The sequence below is a fragment of the Hyaena hyaena genome, unplaced genomic scaffold (assembly GCF_003009895.1).
Source record: "Hyaena hyaena isolate Hyena2069 unplaced genomic scaffold, ASM300989v1 scaffold_352, whole genome shotgun sequence".
In the NCBI taxonomy this organism is placed as follows: Eukaryota; Metazoa; Chordata; class Mammalia; order Carnivora; family Hyaenidae; genus Hyaena; species Hyaena hyaena.
In genome coordinates, this window is record NW_024080984.1 from 1,365,400 (window position 1) to 1,385,467 (window position 20,068).

Here is a 20,068-nt window from a genome sequence, read left to right on the forward strand (position 1 = left end):
AATGCAGTAATATAATTCACGTCGATCTTAATGGAACAATTAAAGATTTGTATACATACGTGTGACTTTGTCTCGTTGTGGGTTAACTGTGAAGTCAGAAGAAAGAAAAACATATGCACTTTTAAATTTTATTTTAAAAAGCCAAGTCGCTATTTATAACCATTAACTATTGCTTTGGCTTTATTGCAGTGTTTCTCAAACATTAAGATTTTTTTGTACTGTACTAATTTGACATTTTTAAGTTGACCTTATACATAAACTTTTTATATACTACTTACTATAAGTGGAAAATCATTTTACATATCACAGCTAGCAGATAATAAATACAATTAAAGTAAAATTAAACCATTAGAAATTGAAGAATTCATATTAGTAACAGTTCGTGTGAGCAGTGTATTAAAATATTTTTCTAGAAATGTGTTCCTCCCTGAGAAGAATGATACTATTTATGAAAGTAATAAAGGGACAATGACCTCTCTGTCAGCTGTTCCAATACGTCATTAAATTGTCAATAGGGATTTGGCTCTCATGTCATAATTATTCCTCTCCTTTTACTGAGCTTTATTCAGATTTTGACATTCAGAGCACTAGGTAGAAAATTCTACATCTGCCTTAGCCTTCTTGATACTTATTTTTATTAAATAGAGAACCTTTCTACACTAGTACAAGTGCTAGCTGCTGTTGAATTCTTGGGAGTCTGGCAGGTGCTTCTGGGTACTTGTGAGCATCCATGCTTGGGCTCGGTCCGGTGACGTACCAGGAAGCTGCCACTGCTCTAACTTTTTTGGCAGTGAATACCGTGAAATCAAGGATGTGCTGTGCTAGTTACATTTTTCTTACATATACATTTCTTAAACATTAAATATTCAACGCTTGAATATTGGGACAAATGTACATTCATGCACTAGCTAAAATCATCCCATGTACCACTGGTATACCCAACACATTATGTAATACCATCCTGATTTGGCCTTCTTGGGTATTTATTGAACTTGCCAACAGTACCTAAAGGAATTTTTAGACTAGACTAGGACTAGAAAGGAATTTTTCCTCCAATATTTGTCATAATTTGTCAAAGATGGAATCTGTTAAATAAAACCTTTTATTTTTTAATTTCTTTTAATGTTCATTTTTTTTTTTTTTTGAGAGCGAGCAAGTGGGTTAGAGGCAGAGAGAGAATGAGACACAGAATCTGAAGCAGGCTCCAGGCTCTGAGCTGTCAGCACAGAGCCTGATGCAGGGCCCAGACCTACAAACCTCAAGATCATGATCTGAGCTGAAGTTAGACGCTCAGACTGAGCCACCCAGGCACCCCTGTTAAATAGAAGCTTTTATCCTCTAACCCTTACCTTCATGCAAATTAGCATGTTTTCCCTTTATTTTTATTGGACCACAGCCTTAATTTTCTGAATTTTTAGAGGCCATTTCAAGATACATCCAAGATGAGAAGCTAAAAATCTAAAAGGAACTTTTCTTGTCATTGTGGAGCTGTTGTTAACTAATTATCTAGATTTTTAAAGAGAAAGAATGATTTTTTTAAGGAAGCATACATCCAGATTAGTAGTGCTTATTTGCCAGCCAGTCTAGGGTATAAATGAATTATATATATGAATTAAATATATGAATTAGGCATAATTCCTACTTGTTTGGAATTTAGAGTCCAGTGAGAAAGATAGCAAACCAGTGGCAACAATTAAATTACTTCTTAAATAATTTTAAATAATTGTCTCAGTTTTCATAACAGATTTCAAAGAAATATCATGAGAATTGTTCATGAGTATAAAAAGTCACAAAGTTTGGACATAAAGAAAACACCAAGAGTAAACTCAACAGTTGGGAGTTGAGTTTGGGAGGATGAATTTGTGGATATTAGGTAATATTTAATGAGTGCTACTGTGTGCTAGGCTCTTGTTCTAAATATATTTTCTTTTCTCATTGATTGTTTCACCAAACCTGTGATGAGTTACCACCATCTACATTTTATTGTTCTGTTCAGACAGTTGCCCAAGGTCACAGTGGTGGAACTGGAAATTGAACTTGGACATATTATTTTTAAAATGCGTGGTTCTAGGGGTGCCTGGGTGGCTTAGTCGGTTAAGCGTCCGACTTTCGCTTAGGTCATGATCTCGCAGTTCATGGGTTCGAGCCCCGAGTCGGGCTCTGTGCTGACTGCCAGCTCAGAGCCTGGAGCCTATTTCAGAATCTGTATCTCCCTCTCTCTCTGACCCTCCCCTGCTCACGCTGTCTCTCTCTCTCTCCTAGAAATAAAAATATTTAAAATAATTAAATAAATAAAAATAAAATAAAATAACATGCATGGTTCTAGGGCACCTGGGTGGCTCAAGTCGATTAAGTGTCTGACTCTTCGGCTCAGATCATGATCTCATGGTTCATGAGTTCAGGCCCCGCATCAGACTCTGTTCTTGCAGCACAGAGCCTGCTTAGGATTCTGTCTCCCTCTCTCTCTGCCCCCCTGCTTGCTCTCTCTCTCCCTCTCAAAATAAATAAAAATAAACTTAAAATGTGTGGTTCTAACTCCTATGTTATACTGCCTAACTTGGAAGAAAATAATATGCTTTGTAGTGTTATGGCAACACAAAAGGAAGTATCAGTTAATACCCTGATACCCTCAGAAGAAGTTCATCGCATAGAGGCTGCACTTTACTGAGTTCTCTTAACAAAACTGCTGTGAATGAAATGAAAGATGGTCGAACTAGGAGAGAAATGACTGGCTCTGAAAGCTGATAGAAAAAGTGATGCTGTACCGGAAGTGAAGTTGACAACTCAGTGTTGACAAATCATGAGTTTTTTTGATCTTGCTGAAATTCAGCAAATCTTGGGTCTACAGTTTCTATCTTCCTAGTCACTTTTTGTGGTAATGATTAGAGCTACAGAAAGAGGATATTCTCTGCTTCCTTAAATTTATCTTAAATATATGTGCATTCCTAGGACAGTAAGCCATTGGTTTGATTGCTGCCTAATGCCACCTTCCCTGAAAATAGCTATTAGAGAAAGCAAACATTTGCATTCTTAGCTCTGTAGAAAGTTCTAATAGTTTCAAACACATTGTATTATTGGCAGAGTTTTCCTTTTACTCACTGCAGAGATTATCCAAACACTGGTCATCATTGGGGCAGTCACTGCAGGTGGACCCTTCTGTGTACGGCCTACTTCTGTACTGTCTATAAAGGAGAAAACAACTGTCCATTAGGAGACATGGGTTTTTGTTGTCATCGCAATGAAAATTACCGCGCATCTTTTACTAAATCTGTAGGAAGGAAGTCCAGGGATTCAGGGTTGGTAAGGGAAGTGGAGAGGGAAGCACAAGTAGAAGCCTATTAATATTTGCAGAGTTCCCTCCACGTGGCTGTGTCTTCGCCTACATCATTTAATTCTTAAGACAGTTCTGGAAGTTTGTTTTATTTGACACAAAAGGAAACTAAAGTTCTAAGAAATCACAATGCACACATACCAGAGTCAAAATCAATCCTAAGGCAACCCTAGTCTGACTCCAGGGCACCACCATCCAAAACACTGTCCGTCCTAACGTATCATGACCCACATTTGCTCTTCTCAGTTTAGCAAGCCTCCATAGTCCATGGTAGAACAATATGTGCTTCCCTGTTAGTATTAAATAAGCTCTAGAAAGAAGTTTAATAATCAGTAACTTTAAAATAATGATAGATTAAAACCATATTTTGAGTTATCTGCAAGTGGAATGTCATATAAAAATATCTGATATTTACAAAGATAGAAGTAGTACTAAAAAAGTCACACGCACTGCTGCTGATACAACTGAAGTGTTGTCTTCATAATGAAATATTTTTTTAATGTTTATTTATTTTTTTGAGAGAGCTCAAGCAGGGGAGGGGCAGAGAGAGAGGGAGACAATCCAAAGCAGGCTCCAGGCTCTGGGCTAATAGCTCAGAGGACTTGAACCCACGAACTGTGAAATCATGACCGGAGCTGAAGTTGGACTCTTAACCAACTGAGCCACCTGGGCACCCCAAAATATTTTTAATAGAGGTTAGTGAAAATAAACATGTAACTGTTTTCTAATCCAAGTTCATGGACTCAACTCCCCTCCCCTAATACTATACCTTTACCTCCAAAGTTAAGAAACTTTGGTTAAGAACCAAAGTTAAGGACACATTACTTTTATGAACACCTCATTTCCAACCCAACATATGTGTTCTAATCTTACTTGTGTTCTAATCTTACTTGGCTCCAAAATAACTTGGGTTGTTTTAGAAACTCCGTTTATCCTCATGTTTGCTTTACACTGTGGAAAACAGTCAAAGGAACATAGTGATTCTGATAACTGTCCAAAGTGCACATGAATCTGGGGATAGCTTTCATTGTTAAAAAGCACCATACTTATTGAGAGGTCCAGTTCTAGAATGTTTTTAGTAAGATCACTTATGCTATTTCATTCTTTGTTGAACTGGGAAAACTATATAGAAGAGGGGAAATTTACTACTTCAAAAACAGGCTAAAAACAAAAGGCAGTTGTGAATTCTAGGGAAATGGCACAATTCGTCTTGAGAGTAACATGGTACTGGAAAGGCCTGGGTTTTTTTTGGAGGGGAACAATGGAGACTAAGGGCCCTAACATATTCTGTCCATAAAGAAGCAGGAAGTTATAGTGTTCCCCCTGGTAGCTTGAGAGAGAAAGGATTGATGCCCCAGGAGTGAGGAAAAGACATTTTTTTTTAAGTAACCTCTTTGCCCAACATGGGACTCAAACTGAGGACCCTGAGTCATATGCTGTACTGACAGCAGCCAGGCCCCCCGAGAAGACAGATCTTTAAGGAAAAGATAAATACGAGTACAGGTTCTCAAAGCAGGGGATATTAATACTGTACTGATAGTCAAGGTTGTCCTTTCCTCTTCCATGCTGTAATCCATTCTCCCACTAATCAAATCACAAGGTAGCCTTGCTCAGAGGGGCCCGGGGGCTTGAAGGGAGAGTTCTCTCCGTGAAAAATGCAGATCAGAATGACCTGAAGCAGCCAGGAGGAAGGGTCAAAACTGTCCTGGGCAATGAATGACTCCAGAGCTTGAGCTAAGGTGACTGGAGAATTAAGCATCCTGCACCCAGCTCAGAAAATCTCAGAAATATGGCAAGGATACTGGACGTTAGAACTATGTGGGAAAAGATGCCTATGACTTTTCATACATGAAAGGAGGAAAACAAGCTCAGAAGGCAGAAGAAAATGAGGACATCCTTAACTGGTCTCTGTGTTCCTCCGTTATGCCCGTCAATCCATTGCCCACATCTCATTTAGAATGATCTCCAAGTTTAAGGCAGGTCTTGTCACTCCTTGTTGAAAAGGTTTGGATGATTCCTCTTGAGATGTGAATAAAGTTAAATTTGCTGTGGCCTGTACCGCCCTGCAGGGCTGAGCTGCCTCCTTCCCCCCGTTTCATCCGATTCAGTGGTGCAAGCACCCTGACCTGTCTGTTCTTGCATCCTTTCCACAGAAGCTTTGCAGATGTTTTCTGCAGCAGACATCTGTTCCCGAAGTTCTTCACAAGTCTGGTCCCTTTCTATTCTTCATGTCTGTGCTTAAATACATTATTTTATCCAACAGAGGGTCCTGCCTCTTGATAGTGTCAACTACAGTATCATTTGTATTTCCCTCATTACTCCTATCATAATGCAGTTATTTTATTTGTATTTTTATTGTCTATCTGCCCCATAGATATTCCATAGAAACAGAAATTCCATAAAAGCAGGGACTGTGGCTGGTTCTCCTTTGCATCTCAGTAAACAAATATTTGTTGGATAATTGAGCATATGAATCCATTTATTTGTATGAAAAAATAAATGTTACTCTATAGAAGCATTAAAACTGGTTATAAGCTTTACAGCTTTTTATTGTTTATAACTCTAAAAGGCAAGTAGATTCGGGCTAAACCAGGAGAATTTCCAGTTGTACCTCCTTATTATAACAACAATAATAACTATGAATGCCTCGCAAATAATCACCATTGCCAGGTATTACATATAGTTAGTGTTTCACATAGCTTTCTCATGTAATTTTTATAGCTACTTGATAAGTAGCTGGTGCTATTATATCTCAATTTTTTTACAGAGGAAACAGATTCAGAGAGGTTAAGCAACTTGTCCAAGGTCAAGTGAACCAAGGTAGTGGGTCTCAAGACCTTGTATCCTAACCATTAAGCTATATAAATGACATGAAGAGTTACCACTGATTGATTTAATGGCTTTAGCTAGTTGTTCCTAGGTTTTCTCTGTTTTCTGATTTAGGCATTTTTAAGTCAAAGCTATTCTCTTCTTTTTTTTTTTTTTTTTTTTTTAATGTTTATTTCTAGGAGAGAGAGACAGCATGAGCAGGGGAGGGTCAGAGAGAGAGGGAGTCACAGACTCTGAAACAGGCTCCAGGCTCTGAGCTGGCAGTCAGCACAGAGCTCGACGCGGGGCTCGAACCCACGAACCGCGAGATCATGACCTAAGCGAAAGTCGGACACTTAACCGACTAAGCCACCCAGGCGCCCCAAAGCTATTCTCTTCTGAGTGACACCTGATTTTAGTCCTTTCACCCCACCCACACTCGATCAGACTATCGAGTGTTTCTTCAGAACATTACTTAAGGGAAAGAAAGAGAGGCTTCCTCTAGCAAGTCTTCTAGAATCCCAAAGATTGGTAAAATCCAAACACAATTAAGGGCAACAAATTAAAGAAAAAGACTGTTATATATACGGCAACGAGTTAAAAGCTTTAAAATATAAACTACCATAAATCATTAAGAAAATCACTACAGTAGAAAAATGAGATCATATGATTCACAAAAGAAGGAATATAAATAGGTGATTGGGTGAAAATTTATAGTCACTAGTGGTCAAAGAGATGCAAGAGAAAAAATAACATTTTCTTTCAAATTAGAAAATACTAAAAAATTATAGTATCCAGTACCAATGAAGAAGTATAAATTGATATGCTTTAAAAAACATAAAGATGTTCACACCTTTTATTTAGAATACTATTTCTAGAAACTGTAGGGAAATAGATGTGACCAAAGACTTATATGCAAGGTTGTTCATCCCATATTAAAAGAAGATGCAGAGAACAATCTAAATTCTTCGATAGGATGAGCTGTTATGTGACCATCTAGAGCACAGACTCAGAAGCCAGAGAGCCCAGGTCACAATCCAGCTATGACATAGTGTCACCAACTGTGGAACCTGGGCAGGCTACTCACACCATCAGTGTCTCCATTTTCTTATCTGCCAAACATGGGTTGTTCTAGGATCCAGCTCAAGACTTTTCATGAAAATTGAGTAAGTTCATATATATAAAGCACTTAGAAAAGTCCTTAACATATGGTAAATATTTTGTAAGTATTACTCTCATTTTTTATGGTGAAAAAATTTATATTTAGATTCAACCAGCTGGATTCAGTTTAGATGATCCCAGTTTTTTGGGAACATCCAAAGCATCATAGTCAGCAGCCAGTCAAACATATGCCTTCCCTCCATCAGGCCTGGTCAGGATGTTGACCTTGGCCACGTCAGTGTCATAGAGCCTCTTCACAGCCTGTCTGATCTGGTGCTTGGTGGCACCACAGTGAACACAAGTGTGTTGTCTTATACTTCCTTTGTGGCCGACTTGGCAGTTGGTGTAACTTGATGACGACATAGTGGTCAAGCTTGTTTCTCCTGGGAGGATTCTTTCAAAGATATTTGGTCTGCATTTGGAGACTCAGTGTCTTGGGTCATTGGAAGGAAGCTGACATGTGGATCTTCTTTTTTTTGTGATTGTGAATGTCTTTCAGCACCATTTGCTTGGCCTTCAAAGCCTTTGCTTTGGCTTTCCATCTTCATTAAAGAGTACTCTCATTAATTGTATAATTATTGATATCATGTTTAAAAATTTGATGATGTGGAAAATGCTCATGGTATAATTTTAAAAGAAGTAGAAAATGTTCATTTTCAGTATGATATTCATTTTCTAAAGAATGTGTATGATGCATAAGCATACATATCTATAAGTTTAAAGAAAGGTGGGGGGCATATCATAGGTCTACCCTGTTTTCCAAAGGGAGAAAAACTGCATCCATTTCAAAAGCAAAACTTTCAGAAGTAAATGAAATAAATTACATAAATTGAGAAATTTAATTCTCAAAAATTTATTGTTTTGAAAATTGTAAAACATGCCAAGTTTTTAATAAACCAATAAATATAAAGTAACACCAATCTACCCATTTTGTCGTATTATTACCATTTCCAATTAGTCTATGTCCCTGCAAACATTTCAGTCTGGCCATTCTAAAACTATATGTTGTGGTGTGTCTGTGTGTATTGATTTGCATTTGTAAAGCGTGCACACAGCCACACAAACACACATGTATATTAAAAAAAAAATGTACCAAATGTTAATGGATTAGATCTCTGGGTAGAGGAATTAAGGGTGATGTTAATTTTCTTTTTTACACTTTATTACCCCAATTTTCTGTAATGAAGATTAATACTTCTAAATTTTCTTTTTAGAAAGAGATTGATTTGGGTACTTACCCTGGTCCATAGTTGCATATGTAAAGTGCTCCGTTGGAAATACCAGTGCCATAAACACTGGAACAATACTGTACTGCACAGCCCACTTTGTAACTAGCTGCCCAAACAACCTGAAAGAAAAAAGGATTTGTAACAAGAGAGACGATAAAGTGAACATTTGAGTATGATTAGGCCTTCATAAACGCAGTGAGGTGTGTTCACTTCGTTTAGGTGGAGCAGTTATTACCAAGAACTCTTAGGTCCTGAGGACTCGGTTAGAAACAAGACTTGTAATTATGATTAGGGTCTGATTGTGTGAAATGAACATGTAAATGATACTAAGAAATAAACGTAAATGATACTAAAATGAAATAAAATAGTGCTGGAGTGGGTGCTGATCCTGGGTGCCCAGAGAAGGGGCGCTGGAGGAGGCATTGGAGCCGAGGCCTGCAGGGGGCAGCACTGGGGATGGCCTCACAGGAGTCCTCACCGCGGGAGGAAGAGCCTTCCATAAGGAGAGAACAGGGGCACAGAACCCCGGAGGTGGGGAGGGCTCGGGGGTGAGAGTGGCAGAGAGAAGCTGGCAAAGCCGGGATCCAGTGAGTGGGGAGAGTCATTGGCGTTGAGGAAGGAGGCAGAGGGATAGGTCGCGGGGAATCTCGTAGGCAAGTGAGTACTTTTTCACATGTCAGAAAGATCTCTTGGTTGTTATGAAGTCTGGGCTGAGAAGAGCAAGGGAAGAAAGAGGGAGGGCATTTGGGAGGCTCTTTCCACGGTGCAAGAAAGAGAAGACAGTGACCCACACTTGGGTGGGGGTCGCGGGCTCCTGGGAGTCCATCAGGTACGTGGTTCAGCTCTAGGTACAGCTGAAAGGATTTGCTGTTGCTTTGAGTGTTAAGGAAGAGGGAATATCTGGGTCCTGAGTAACAGTTACTGAGATGGGGGAAGGGAAGGAGGAGGGTAGCTGGGAGCATGGACAGGGGTTCCGTTCAGGTCCTGTTCCCTTTGAGATGCCTATTAAAGTCCAAGGGCAGAGTGACTTTGCTGCTGAATGGAACCGTCTCTAGATTATTATTTAGATCAAGGCTAGAGATATAAATGTGGAAGACACGGGGCTAGATTAGATCATAGGCAAAGATAACAAGTAAATGAGAGCATAGGATAAAGAACAAAAGAAAACCAGCAAGGCAGATAGAAAACGGGTGGTGAGTGGCATAGGAGGAAACCCAAGAACAGAGCCAGCTTCAGGGAGAGGGGCCTGTCACACTGGACTCCATGGGGGTAAGACTCCATAGTTGATTTAGTTCAACATTGTCAGTATTTTCCCACATTTAATGACACTTGTCCCCTGATTTTTGAACAAGGGACTTTACATTTTCATTTTGCACTAGGCCCCACAAATTATATGGCTTGTCTTAACCAAGAGTTTGGTGTCATTGGAGCCTAAGGAAAAAAGTACTTTAAAGAGGTAGTATGTAGATACTAAAGATAAGCCAGCAATTAAATGCACTCCTTTGGGCGTCTGGGTGGCTCAGTCAGTTGAGCATCCGACTTTTGATTTTGGCTCAGGTCATGATCTCAGAGTCATGGGATCGAGCCGTGCATCAGGCTCCGCACTGAGTGTGGAGTCTGCTTGGGATTCTCTCTCCTTCTCCCTATGCCGCTCTCCCCCACTCACACACACATGCTCTCTCATTAAAAAAAAAATTTTAAAAAGTCCTGTTTACAGTGATACCAAATTGCATAATAAATTACCTTTACTCATTTTTTTAAAAGCAATTTTGTGGCAAGAATTGTGCCAAATATGGGAAATACAGAAGTGAATGAGCTGGAGGTAATGTCTGCCTTTGGCAAATGAGGAGAAAAGCTGCCCTCCAGCCTATATGCGAGGGCTTGACCACAGCACAGGGGAGCGGAGGAGGCTAAGGGAGCACACAGCACAGGAGCCTGCGCTGACTTCATGCGGCGGAACTGAACCCCCAGGAGCTGGTCTAAGAGCCAGGAGAGGTCTTCCAGAGGCCACATCTATGCTAACCCAGGATGGAAAGACTCAGTGGAGACTAAGCTGGTGTGGCTGCAGAAAAAGATCAAGTTTACTTTTTAAAAAAATCGGTAATGGGTGATGGGCATTGAGGAGGACACTGGTTGGGATGCTGTATGTAAGCCAATTTGATAATAAATTATATATTTTAAATTTTTTTTTAATTTATTTTTGAGACAGAGAGCCATGAGCATGAGTGAGGAGCAGAGAGAGAGAGAGAGGGAGACACAGAATCCAAAGCGGGTTCCAGGTTCTGAGCTGTCAGCACAGAGCCCTACACAGGGCTGGAGCTCACAAACTGAGATCATGACCTGAGCCAAAGTTGGACACTAAACCAACTGAGCCACCCAGTCGCCCCGACAATGAATTATATTAAAAATAAATAAATAAATCAGTAAATAAATCAGTGAAAGCACCCCTAAGGGAGAGAATCTAGAGGGAGGGGAGATGTGGATCCAAGTCTGTGCTTCCCCAAGGCTGAAAGGTGGGCGGAGGTGCTAGGGAGGCAGGAGAGGAAACATAAGATAGAGCTGTGGCTCTCTGCATTCTGTCCCTCTTTGGTTTGGCAGCTGGGGACTCTATGGGAAGCCAGCTGCTGGCCTCTCCCCGGGGAGGAGCAGTGCTCTCCTTGGCAAGGATGGCTCCCTCCCTGGTCAGAATGGGGCGATTCCCTTCCTGGCTCATACAGGAATCCCCTGCAGGGAACTCTGGGCAAACCCAGTAGCTTCGGCCTCTGTCTCAGTGAGAGCCTAGCTTCATAGCCATTAGTCCTCAGGTTTGATCCTTGCACTTATTATACTTTCTGATCAATTTTTCATTTATTTAAAAAGTTTTAAATTTCTCTTCACTGCATCTCAAAGGAATTTTATCCGGATGCTTTGTTTAAAATACAGGTTTCTGGACCCATCTCAGTCCTGCTGAATGCAAGTCCCTGGAATTGTCCTTGAAATCCATTTTTTTTAATTGAGGTATAATTGACATATGTTATATTAGTTTCAGGTGTGCAACATAATGATTCAATATATTTACATATTGTGAAATGATCACCATAATAAATCTAGTTAACATGAATGGAAAGACAATCACAGGCCCAAAATGGTGTCACTTATGCTGGGCCCTATCACCAAACTGGGGCCTAATATCTAACCTAATTGCACTTTCCGCCTATCCCAGAAATGATCTTAACTGATCAGTCAGGAATTTTCTGGTCAACACCAATAAGCTAACCTGTCACAGGGCCCTGTCCATCTCCCAAAGAAAGATGAGGTAAGCCACCTAATATGATTCTTGTCCCCAAAGGAAGATGACCCTTTGCAAAATAACCCTTTTTTCTGTTTATGACTTTTTGTCCTGCCTTTAAAAATCTTTCCATTTCTGGGACACTTGGGTGGCTCAGTTGGTTGAGCGTCCGACTCTTGGTTTTGGCTCAGGTCATGATCTCCCAGTTTGTGGGATCGAGCCCCATGTTGAGCCCTGCACTGATGCAAGCCTTGGGACTCTCTCTCCCCCTCAACCCAAATAAATAAATACTTTTTTAAAGAAACACCTTTCCCTTTCCATAACCCTTTGGCACTCCTCTCTACTTGCTAGATGGGATGCTACTTGATTCATGAATTAGTTCATAAAACCAACTAGATCTTTAAAATTTACGTGGTTGAACTTTTGTTATTTAATACATCCATCACCATATAGTTACAAATCTTTTTCTTGTGATGAAAACTTTTAAGATTTACTCTCTTAGGAACTCTCAAATATACAATACAGTATTATTAACTATAGTTATATCCCCAGGACTTGGTTATTTTATAACTGTAAGTTTGAACTTTTGACTACATTTACCCATTTTGTCCCCCACCCCAATGACCACCAGTCTTTTTTCTCTTTCTAAGGGTTTGTTTTTTGTTTAGATTCCACATATAAGTAAGACCATATGGTATTTGCTTTTCTTGGCCTGACTTATTTCACTAGCATAATACCCTCTAAGTCCATCCATGTTATTGCAAAAGCAGAATTTCTTCTTCGGGAAAATGTATTACATATATAGGAATATTGCTTATCTCTAAAAGAGAATAAAAATCTATATTTTAACAAGTTTCTTGGGTGATTATTATGCATGCTAATTGGGTGCAATGTTGTCTGTATTCCTTTTACTACCATCGTTGTCAATCATTTTATATTTTTTATCTTTTGGTCTTTGAGCACTTTCTTCAAGAGTTGTTTTATCTCAAGTATTCTGTCTTTGGGCTTCACACACACACACATCTTTAATGCTTTATGCTGTTTCTTTTGCTTTATTGTCTTTTCCTTTTCTTTTCCAGTCTCTTTTCTTCCAAGGGCATGCCATTCATTTTGTTTTAATTGGTGTTTTTTTCCTTTAAAGTCATGTTGTAATTAACACAATAAAATCCATCCATTTTAGGTGTACAGTTCCATGAATTTTGACAAAAACATAGTTGTGTAGCCCTGCCATATTCATGACTTAGAACATTTTCATCACCCCAGAAAGTTCCCTTGTGTTCCTTTGTGGTCAGCTCCTACCCCCACACTCTGACAACCATTAGTCTGTTTCCTGTCTCTCTCCTTTTGCTTTTTCCCGGAATTTTATATAAATGGGATCAGTTTAAATGTGGGGTTTTTTTTTTCATTCTGTCATCTTTCACTGAGCATAAGCATTTGAGATCTACTCATACTATTGGGTTCACTTCTTGATTGCATGGGTACCCCACAGTTTGGTTATCCATTCAAGTTGGTCTCTTGTTAAAAGTTTTATGGGCATTCACAGGGCACCTTGGTGGCTCAGTAGGTTAAGAATCAGACTTTGGCTCAGGTCATGATCTCACTATTCATGGGTTCAAGCCCATGTGATTCAAGCTGTGCCAACAACTCAGATCCTGGAGCCTGCTTCGAATTCTGTGTCTCCCTCTCTCTCTCTCTCTCTCTCTCTCTCTGCACTCTGTCTCTGTCTCTCAAATTAAAAAAATAAAAACATTTAAAAAATTAAAGATTTTAAAAATAAAAAAAAATTATTTATGGACATTCGGATTCTGGGTTCAACTTGTGGGCTCTGGAGCCACTCAGTCTCTATAGATACTGAGTTCATATTCTAGCTCAGCCACTCACTGTGTGACCTTGACCTTTGCTTCCTCAACTATTTAGTGATGATAGAGAACACTCTCAACTTTAAGGCTTATTTTGACATTTTAAATGGGCTAGTAAGAAAGTGCTTAGAGCAGCTGCTGGCACATAGCAAGCACTCAGCAAATGTTCATGTTTTATTCCCTAATTACTAATTTTCTTCTGTTTTAAAATCTTTGAAAACTATCTTCTATCAAGCAGATTCCTGTTGTGTGCTTTCATTTGTTTTAATAGGGTAAAAAAATAATAAATCTAATTATAAAAAATAATGAGAACTACTGATTATTGGGAATTTACTCGGTGCCAAGGTAATGTTGAGCACTTTACATGCAATATAATGTTTAACACATCACTAAGGAAGTATTGCCCCTATTTTTATTAGTGGAAGTTGGAACCTACTTCTACTTGACTGCAGAGTACTATGAGGGCAGTCCATGCCCTGAGAAAGAGGCTTTCAGAGTGTTTTCCCCTTTTGGCAGAAGTAGGAACAATTTTCTATACCTTTCTAACAAAAACGGCATCTCTGGGGAACATACTGCGGGCAGAGATGTCTGTCCTTTGGAGTTACCACCTCCTTTCCCACCATCTTTCAAGTCTCAGGAAGAGTCCATCTGACTCATTATCAGGCACTATTATCAAGAGTATGGTAACACTGCAACATATATCAAACCCAGTAAAGAAACTGTGAAACATGTTCCACTTTATTGGGCTGTAAAAGTGTAAAAATAACAAGCGGGTAGCAGTTGAGGACTAGGGATAAAACTAAAAATGGGATCAATGGTGCCATCTAGTGGGCACTCTCAGCACTACCACACCTAAACTGCTGCCCCGCCCATACACTTAAGTCAAACCATTCTGTTCCCAAATATAAAGGTGAGCAGCCGACAACAAAATAATCTAATCTCCCATATTAATATACCAAAATTCTCACACGGTGCAAATCTACCTTAGTGAAGATAGAGCTCAAGTGTTGACCTCATGTGTCAAGAAATATCACATCTTTAGGAGTTAATGATTGGGTCTAAATCTATTATCTTCACTCTGTACAACCACCCTTCACCAGCCAAAATCTAAAAACAGCTTGTTTTTTATTAGTAGAAGATGAGGATAAGTGGGAGATTATAATATCCACTTGAGGTAATTTCTAGCAAGAATTTACAATGGCAACTGAGTCTTGAATCTCCCATAAGATTTCTTAAAAGGATGAAAATATCAAATTTTAATGTAAAGGCATCTTTAACCAAGCTGTCAAAGTCTTCTTCCTACATAATTGGTGGAAAAACAGTTCATGGAGATCTAACCTTTGTTTAATGCCTACTAAGTACCTGCACTTTATTATAACACATACACATTCTATTATTTAATCCTTACAACATATCTGATATCTGGATTCCAGCTCTTCCTCTTATTAGTTATGTGACACTGGGCAAACCACTTCTTTTTTTTTTGTTTTTAACTAGGCAAAAAACTTTATTAACCTTGTTTCAAACTTTATCCTCGGCTTCTTCAGCTTAATCAGCTGCAAAGAAAGAAAATTGTATATAAGCAAAAACTAAAAAGAGCTGCACTGTCCAAGTGGCCTGGGCTTTAAGATACTAGAGACCTAGATTTTATCAGCTCCACGAACAAAATTCTAAAAAGCAGTCATAGTATAAAATAGCCTCTCCCAGCGACTTCTTCAAGCTCTATCTTCTTCAGAAGTTGACTCATTCAGCTTGCTTCATTCTTGGAAGCTTCATCAAACTTCTCCACCAGATCTGGAACTTCATTCTTCTCCTCCTCTCTGGTAGCGAGTGGTGCTGTTCTGTCTACAGATTGTGTAGCCAGAGCTTCAGCGGGTCCTCCTAAACTGATCAGACTGTCTGCACCAAATTGGTTAAGATGCTGGGTAGCATTTCTGTCAGCTGCCTGGTCTCAGAATGGCCTGGAATGTGAAAGTGTTTACTGCCCCAAACTTTAGGTTCCTTGAAGTGGATTTCTGTTCCTTGGTTTGGGAACATATTCACTTCTTCAATACCAGAGATATCGTTCACCCCTAACTTTGTTAAGGGAAACTGAAGTTTTTTTATTCATCTGCTGTAGCGGTTCTATGAACCACCTTCTTCTTCTTTTAATGTTTATTTTTGAGAGATAGAGAGGAGACAGACAGAATGGAGGAGGAGCAGAGAGAGAGGGAGACAGGATCCCCAGAAGCACAGAGCTGGAATTGGGGCTCCATCTCATGAACTGAGATCATGATCTGAGCCGAGGTCGGACTGAGCCGTCCAGGTGCCCTAGAACCATCTTCCTTTTAGGTGGGCTGTTCCTTTCCTACCAATGCACATTTATGCTTTCAGATTGGCAAGTTTCTCCTGGTTCATGATAGTTTCTTTCATCTTGCTGAAGCAGAAATTGAACCATGCAGGGGGACTAGGGTTCCCTTTCAGGGAGTCTCAAGCTGAGGTTAGGTGCATAAAAGTGGGCACACAAGATGTAGGAAAACAACTTCCTAACTCCTCTGAGCCTCTTGACTCATCTCTGGATGACAGTGGTTCTCTGACAGGTTTGTGGTAAGATTTGAATGATATCTTTAACCATGGAGAGCTGAGTATCATGCTCACTTAAAAGCGCTGCGGGAGCTCCTAGGTGGCTCAGTTGGTTAAGCCTCTAACTTTGGCTCCGGTCGTATCTCACGGGTTCATGGGTTCCAGCCCCCTGTTGGGCTCTGTGCAGACTGCTCAGAGCCTGGAGCCTGCTTCAGATTGTGTCTCCCTCTCTCTCTCAAAAATAAACAAACAAACAAAAAAAAAAGTGGATGCATTATGCCAGACCCAGGGAGTCCCTGGACTTCCTCTCCATGAAAAGGCTTGCTTTTGGAAATTGGGGGTAGAATGTAGTGGTCTTTTTGAGAGAGCAGATTAGGGAGCACTCAGCTTAGACTCTGATACCTGTATGCAAGGAAACGAATTTTTCTCATGTCTGAAATGTTAGCTCTCTTTTTTTTTTGCCCTAGATGTAAGGGGAACACTTACAAATGAGCCCAGCTAATTTGGAGAGGGCCATCTCTGAAGTCTCTGGTCTATATGATATAAAATCAAGTTTCCTCCTCTTGTTTTGAGTCCCTGAAAAGACGAACATGGAGTGTCTTAACTTGCATGGTTTAGGAGGCTGTGGTCAATTTACCAATCCTTTGATCTTTATATATTTGGTGTGGTGAGCTACTAGCGAGTCTTCTGAAGTACAAGGCTCATTTGTACACACTGTCCAGCTCTACCCCCTTTTCATTGTTGCCTGGAGTGCTCTTCCTTTTCCTTTTCCTTTGATAAATTCTCGTTAGTTCTCAAGAACCAGGTGAAATGGCTCCTGATGGGTGAACAGCTCCTAGGTCTCCATACCTCCCTTTGTCCAGATAAGCGCTCTGCCCTCTTTGCTCACATGGCACCTTGTCGGTTTCTCCAACTTGCACCAACAATGCACTAGATTACATTCACTTACACACAGGTCTCTCCCCAAAGAAGGGCAACTCCTAAGGGTCAGGGGTCATTGCCATCTGTGTCCCTATTCCCTGCCCCACCTCCATTTCTCCTCACGTTTACTTCTTGTGATTGTATTCAATAAAGTTAGGACTTGGGCACCTGGGTGGCTCAGTTGGTTAAGCATCCCACTCTGGATTTCGGCTCAGGCCATGATCTCATAAGTACAGCCAGTGGAGAGGGGGCTTGGGATTTTCTCTCTCTCCCCTCCCCCGTTTGTGTGCTTTCGGTCTCAAAATAAATAAATAAGCATTGAAAAAACTAAAGTGGTAGGAGATAAGCTATTGTTCCTGACTGTTTTGCAGGAATCTATACTAAGACATGTGACCAGTGAGTGCCTTACACAGTGCTCGGCATATGGTAGAAGCTTAAACACTGCCTGAATGAGTACCCTCAAACTGACAATTATTTTTGGAGATTTAAACAGTGTAATTTGGGGGCACCTGGGTGACTCAGTTGGCTAAGTGCCTGACTCTTGATTTCAGCTCAGATCATGATTTCATGGTTTCAAGGGTTTGAGCCCTGCTTCGGGCTGTGCTGACAGTGCGGAGCCTGCTTGGGATTCTCTCTCCCTGTCTCTCTACCCCTCCCCTGCTCATGCTGTCTCTGTCAAAATAGATAAACTTAAAAAAAGTTTTAAACAGTGCAATGTTTAATGGTATCAGGTGCCGCTTGTGGACAAACTGGATTTAGCTTTCTTGCCTTCTAGGACTTGTGGGATTCTGATGGAATCAATTTTCTGGTTAAAAATTTTTTTTTGTAAACATAAGCCAAGATTAATTGTTAATGGGATAAGTCTAGAGAAAACCTCATTTATATTTTCAAGAAAGGGACCAATGTGGCTGGTGGTTTGATAGCTCCTCCTTGCTTATAAGAATCGAGATGAAAATTTCACCGAAATCCACCCCTCCCCTCACATCATAATAGTAAATATCTGTGCCAAACTTGTTTCACCTGTAACAACACCCAGGCGATCAGAAGCTGAACTGCAAGGAGACTTTTTCTAGCAACATTTTGCTCTTTAAAAACACCTATTATTCCAGGCTAACTGCCTTATTAACCTCATTTCAGCACATTTTTGTACATGAGAAGCAGTCAGACATAGGTTCGCACCTTTAATTATTGGCTTGACAAGGACTGCCAGGAAAGAATAATAAATAAATGAAATGTGGCCAGGATCAGGAAGCAGGATAGTAAGAAGATAATAGATGATGCTACCTGACATCACGTTTATATCATGTTGCAAACATGCTAACTTGTTTACATCATGTTGCAAACATGTGTTAAGGTTAGGAAACTGAAACCAGCTTGAGTTAAAAAAAAAAGAGAGAGAGATCTCAATGGGAGCCTCTGAATGTGGCTGCTGGGAATAATGCTGTTTAGATTTGTGGGGCGGAACAGCCACAGGATGGTTTACACAAATTTGCGTGTTGGCCTCTCCATTGTTGCTTTTCTCTTCCTTGTGTGACCCGTCACAGGCTCTCAGCTCATGTTTGAATAAATAGGAAGATGTGGAATTGATGCTTCTGTCTGAGAGGCTTATTTCTCCCAATATTATAGACCCAAATCAGCTGCCTCAAATTTTACAGAGGACGCACACCTGAAAATCCATTCACCTATAAAGTTCTCTGGTTAGGATAAATTCCCCCAGAGAGGTAGCTGTTACCAAAATATTCAAAGTCTTCCAGATTGGTGAACCTCGCCTTTAACGTTTATACACATAAATTAACTCTTCAAGCACAACCTCCTCTGCTATTGAAGTCTGCTCCATATATTTGTTTTTTAAGTAAGCTTGTAACCTCTACTCTCTCACATTTACAGGCACAGCAGTTTACTATATATTTTCTTACCACCAGATTCTAGTTTTCTCTTTACCTTTAAAAAGATGATTTCAAGAGAATACAAGGCAGATACTTGCCTGGGTGTAATGCCCGCAGACCTGGGTGCATTTATGAGTCCTGAAGTCGTAGTATTGAATTTCATTGTACCAGTCTGCAATGGCTGAAGATACAGAAAACAGGGATAGGGACCCAGCCCAGATGTTTTCTCCCACAAAGGAGAAATTTGGGTGCAGCTTGTAGCTCGAATGCAGCTCAACGTTGTGTTTAAACTGACAGTTCCTTGCCCATGTTTTTGCAACTCGGGCTAGCACTGGGTCCCAAGTCTGCAAAAAGAAACACGAAACAATAGGAGGGTCCGGAATGCAAATTGGGTTCTGTAACGATTTTTCAACTAGCGCGGGGGGGGGGGGGGGGGGGGGGGGGGGGGGGGGGGGAGTGGGGGGGTGGAGACTGGGAGAGGAATCAGATACTGGAAGATGAGGAAACTGACGATCAGAGGGGAATCGGTATTGTACGGTTCATGAGAGAAGGTCCTTGCACATCACAGAACAGGAATTAGACCAGTAGCTCAACCGTCAGGCACGGAAAGCTGTAAAAAGGCACCGCTTAACACGCAAGCGGGAACTGTTACCGGCCGCTGCACCCCCTCCCGGATGGACCACGCCCCGTCCCTTTAAAGTCTCTTGGCTAGACAGAAAGCCTGGAGCTGGCTTTCGGACCAGAGTCTGCCTACACCGCAGGTAGCCCGCCTCCTGAATACAGCTTCTTTCAAAAAGAATGAAAACTGTTACCAAAAAATGTAACTGGAATGAGCAACATGAGACTCTGAAGGGGGAAATGAGGCGTGACGACGGTGATGACCCAACAGAGAAAGGTCCTCCACGTAAGTGTGGTCTCCCAGTATTGAATAAGGCCACTGGGAAACTTGATGATCTCGTTTTTTGTGCAATTTAAAGACCAAATGAGGGACGCAGATCAGCATTTCACTGAAAGCCTGTTATGTGCAGAATACTGTATGCTGT

At 40.5% G+C, this 20,068-nt stretch overlaps 1 protein-coding gene and 1 pseudogene across 4 annotated transcripts in view; both read right to left on the minus strand.

The window, feature by feature from the left end:
• Positions 1 to 20,068, minus strand: part of GLIPR1 (GLI pathogenesis related 1) — a 29,827-nt gene that overhangs the window by 724 nt on the left and 9,035 nt on the right. For all 4 annotated transcript variants that reach the window (XM_039249941.1, XM_039249940.1, XM_039249943.1 and 1 more), the window contains 4 exons: positions 19,124 to 19,369; positions 8,539 to 8,648; positions 3,100 to 3,182; positions 60 to 86 (listed from right to left, as the gene is read on the minus strand). In XM_039249941.1, the coding sequence (XP_039105872.1) occupies positions 60 to 86; positions 3,100 to 3,182; positions 8,539 to 8,648; positions 19,124 to 19,369 (466 nt within the window). The remainder of the gene's footprint in view (positions 1 to 59; positions 87 to 3,099; positions 3,183 to 8,538; positions 8,649 to 19,123; positions 19,370 to 20,068) is intronic.
• On the minus strand, positions 15,055 to 16,053 carry LOC120243702 (annotated as a pseudogene).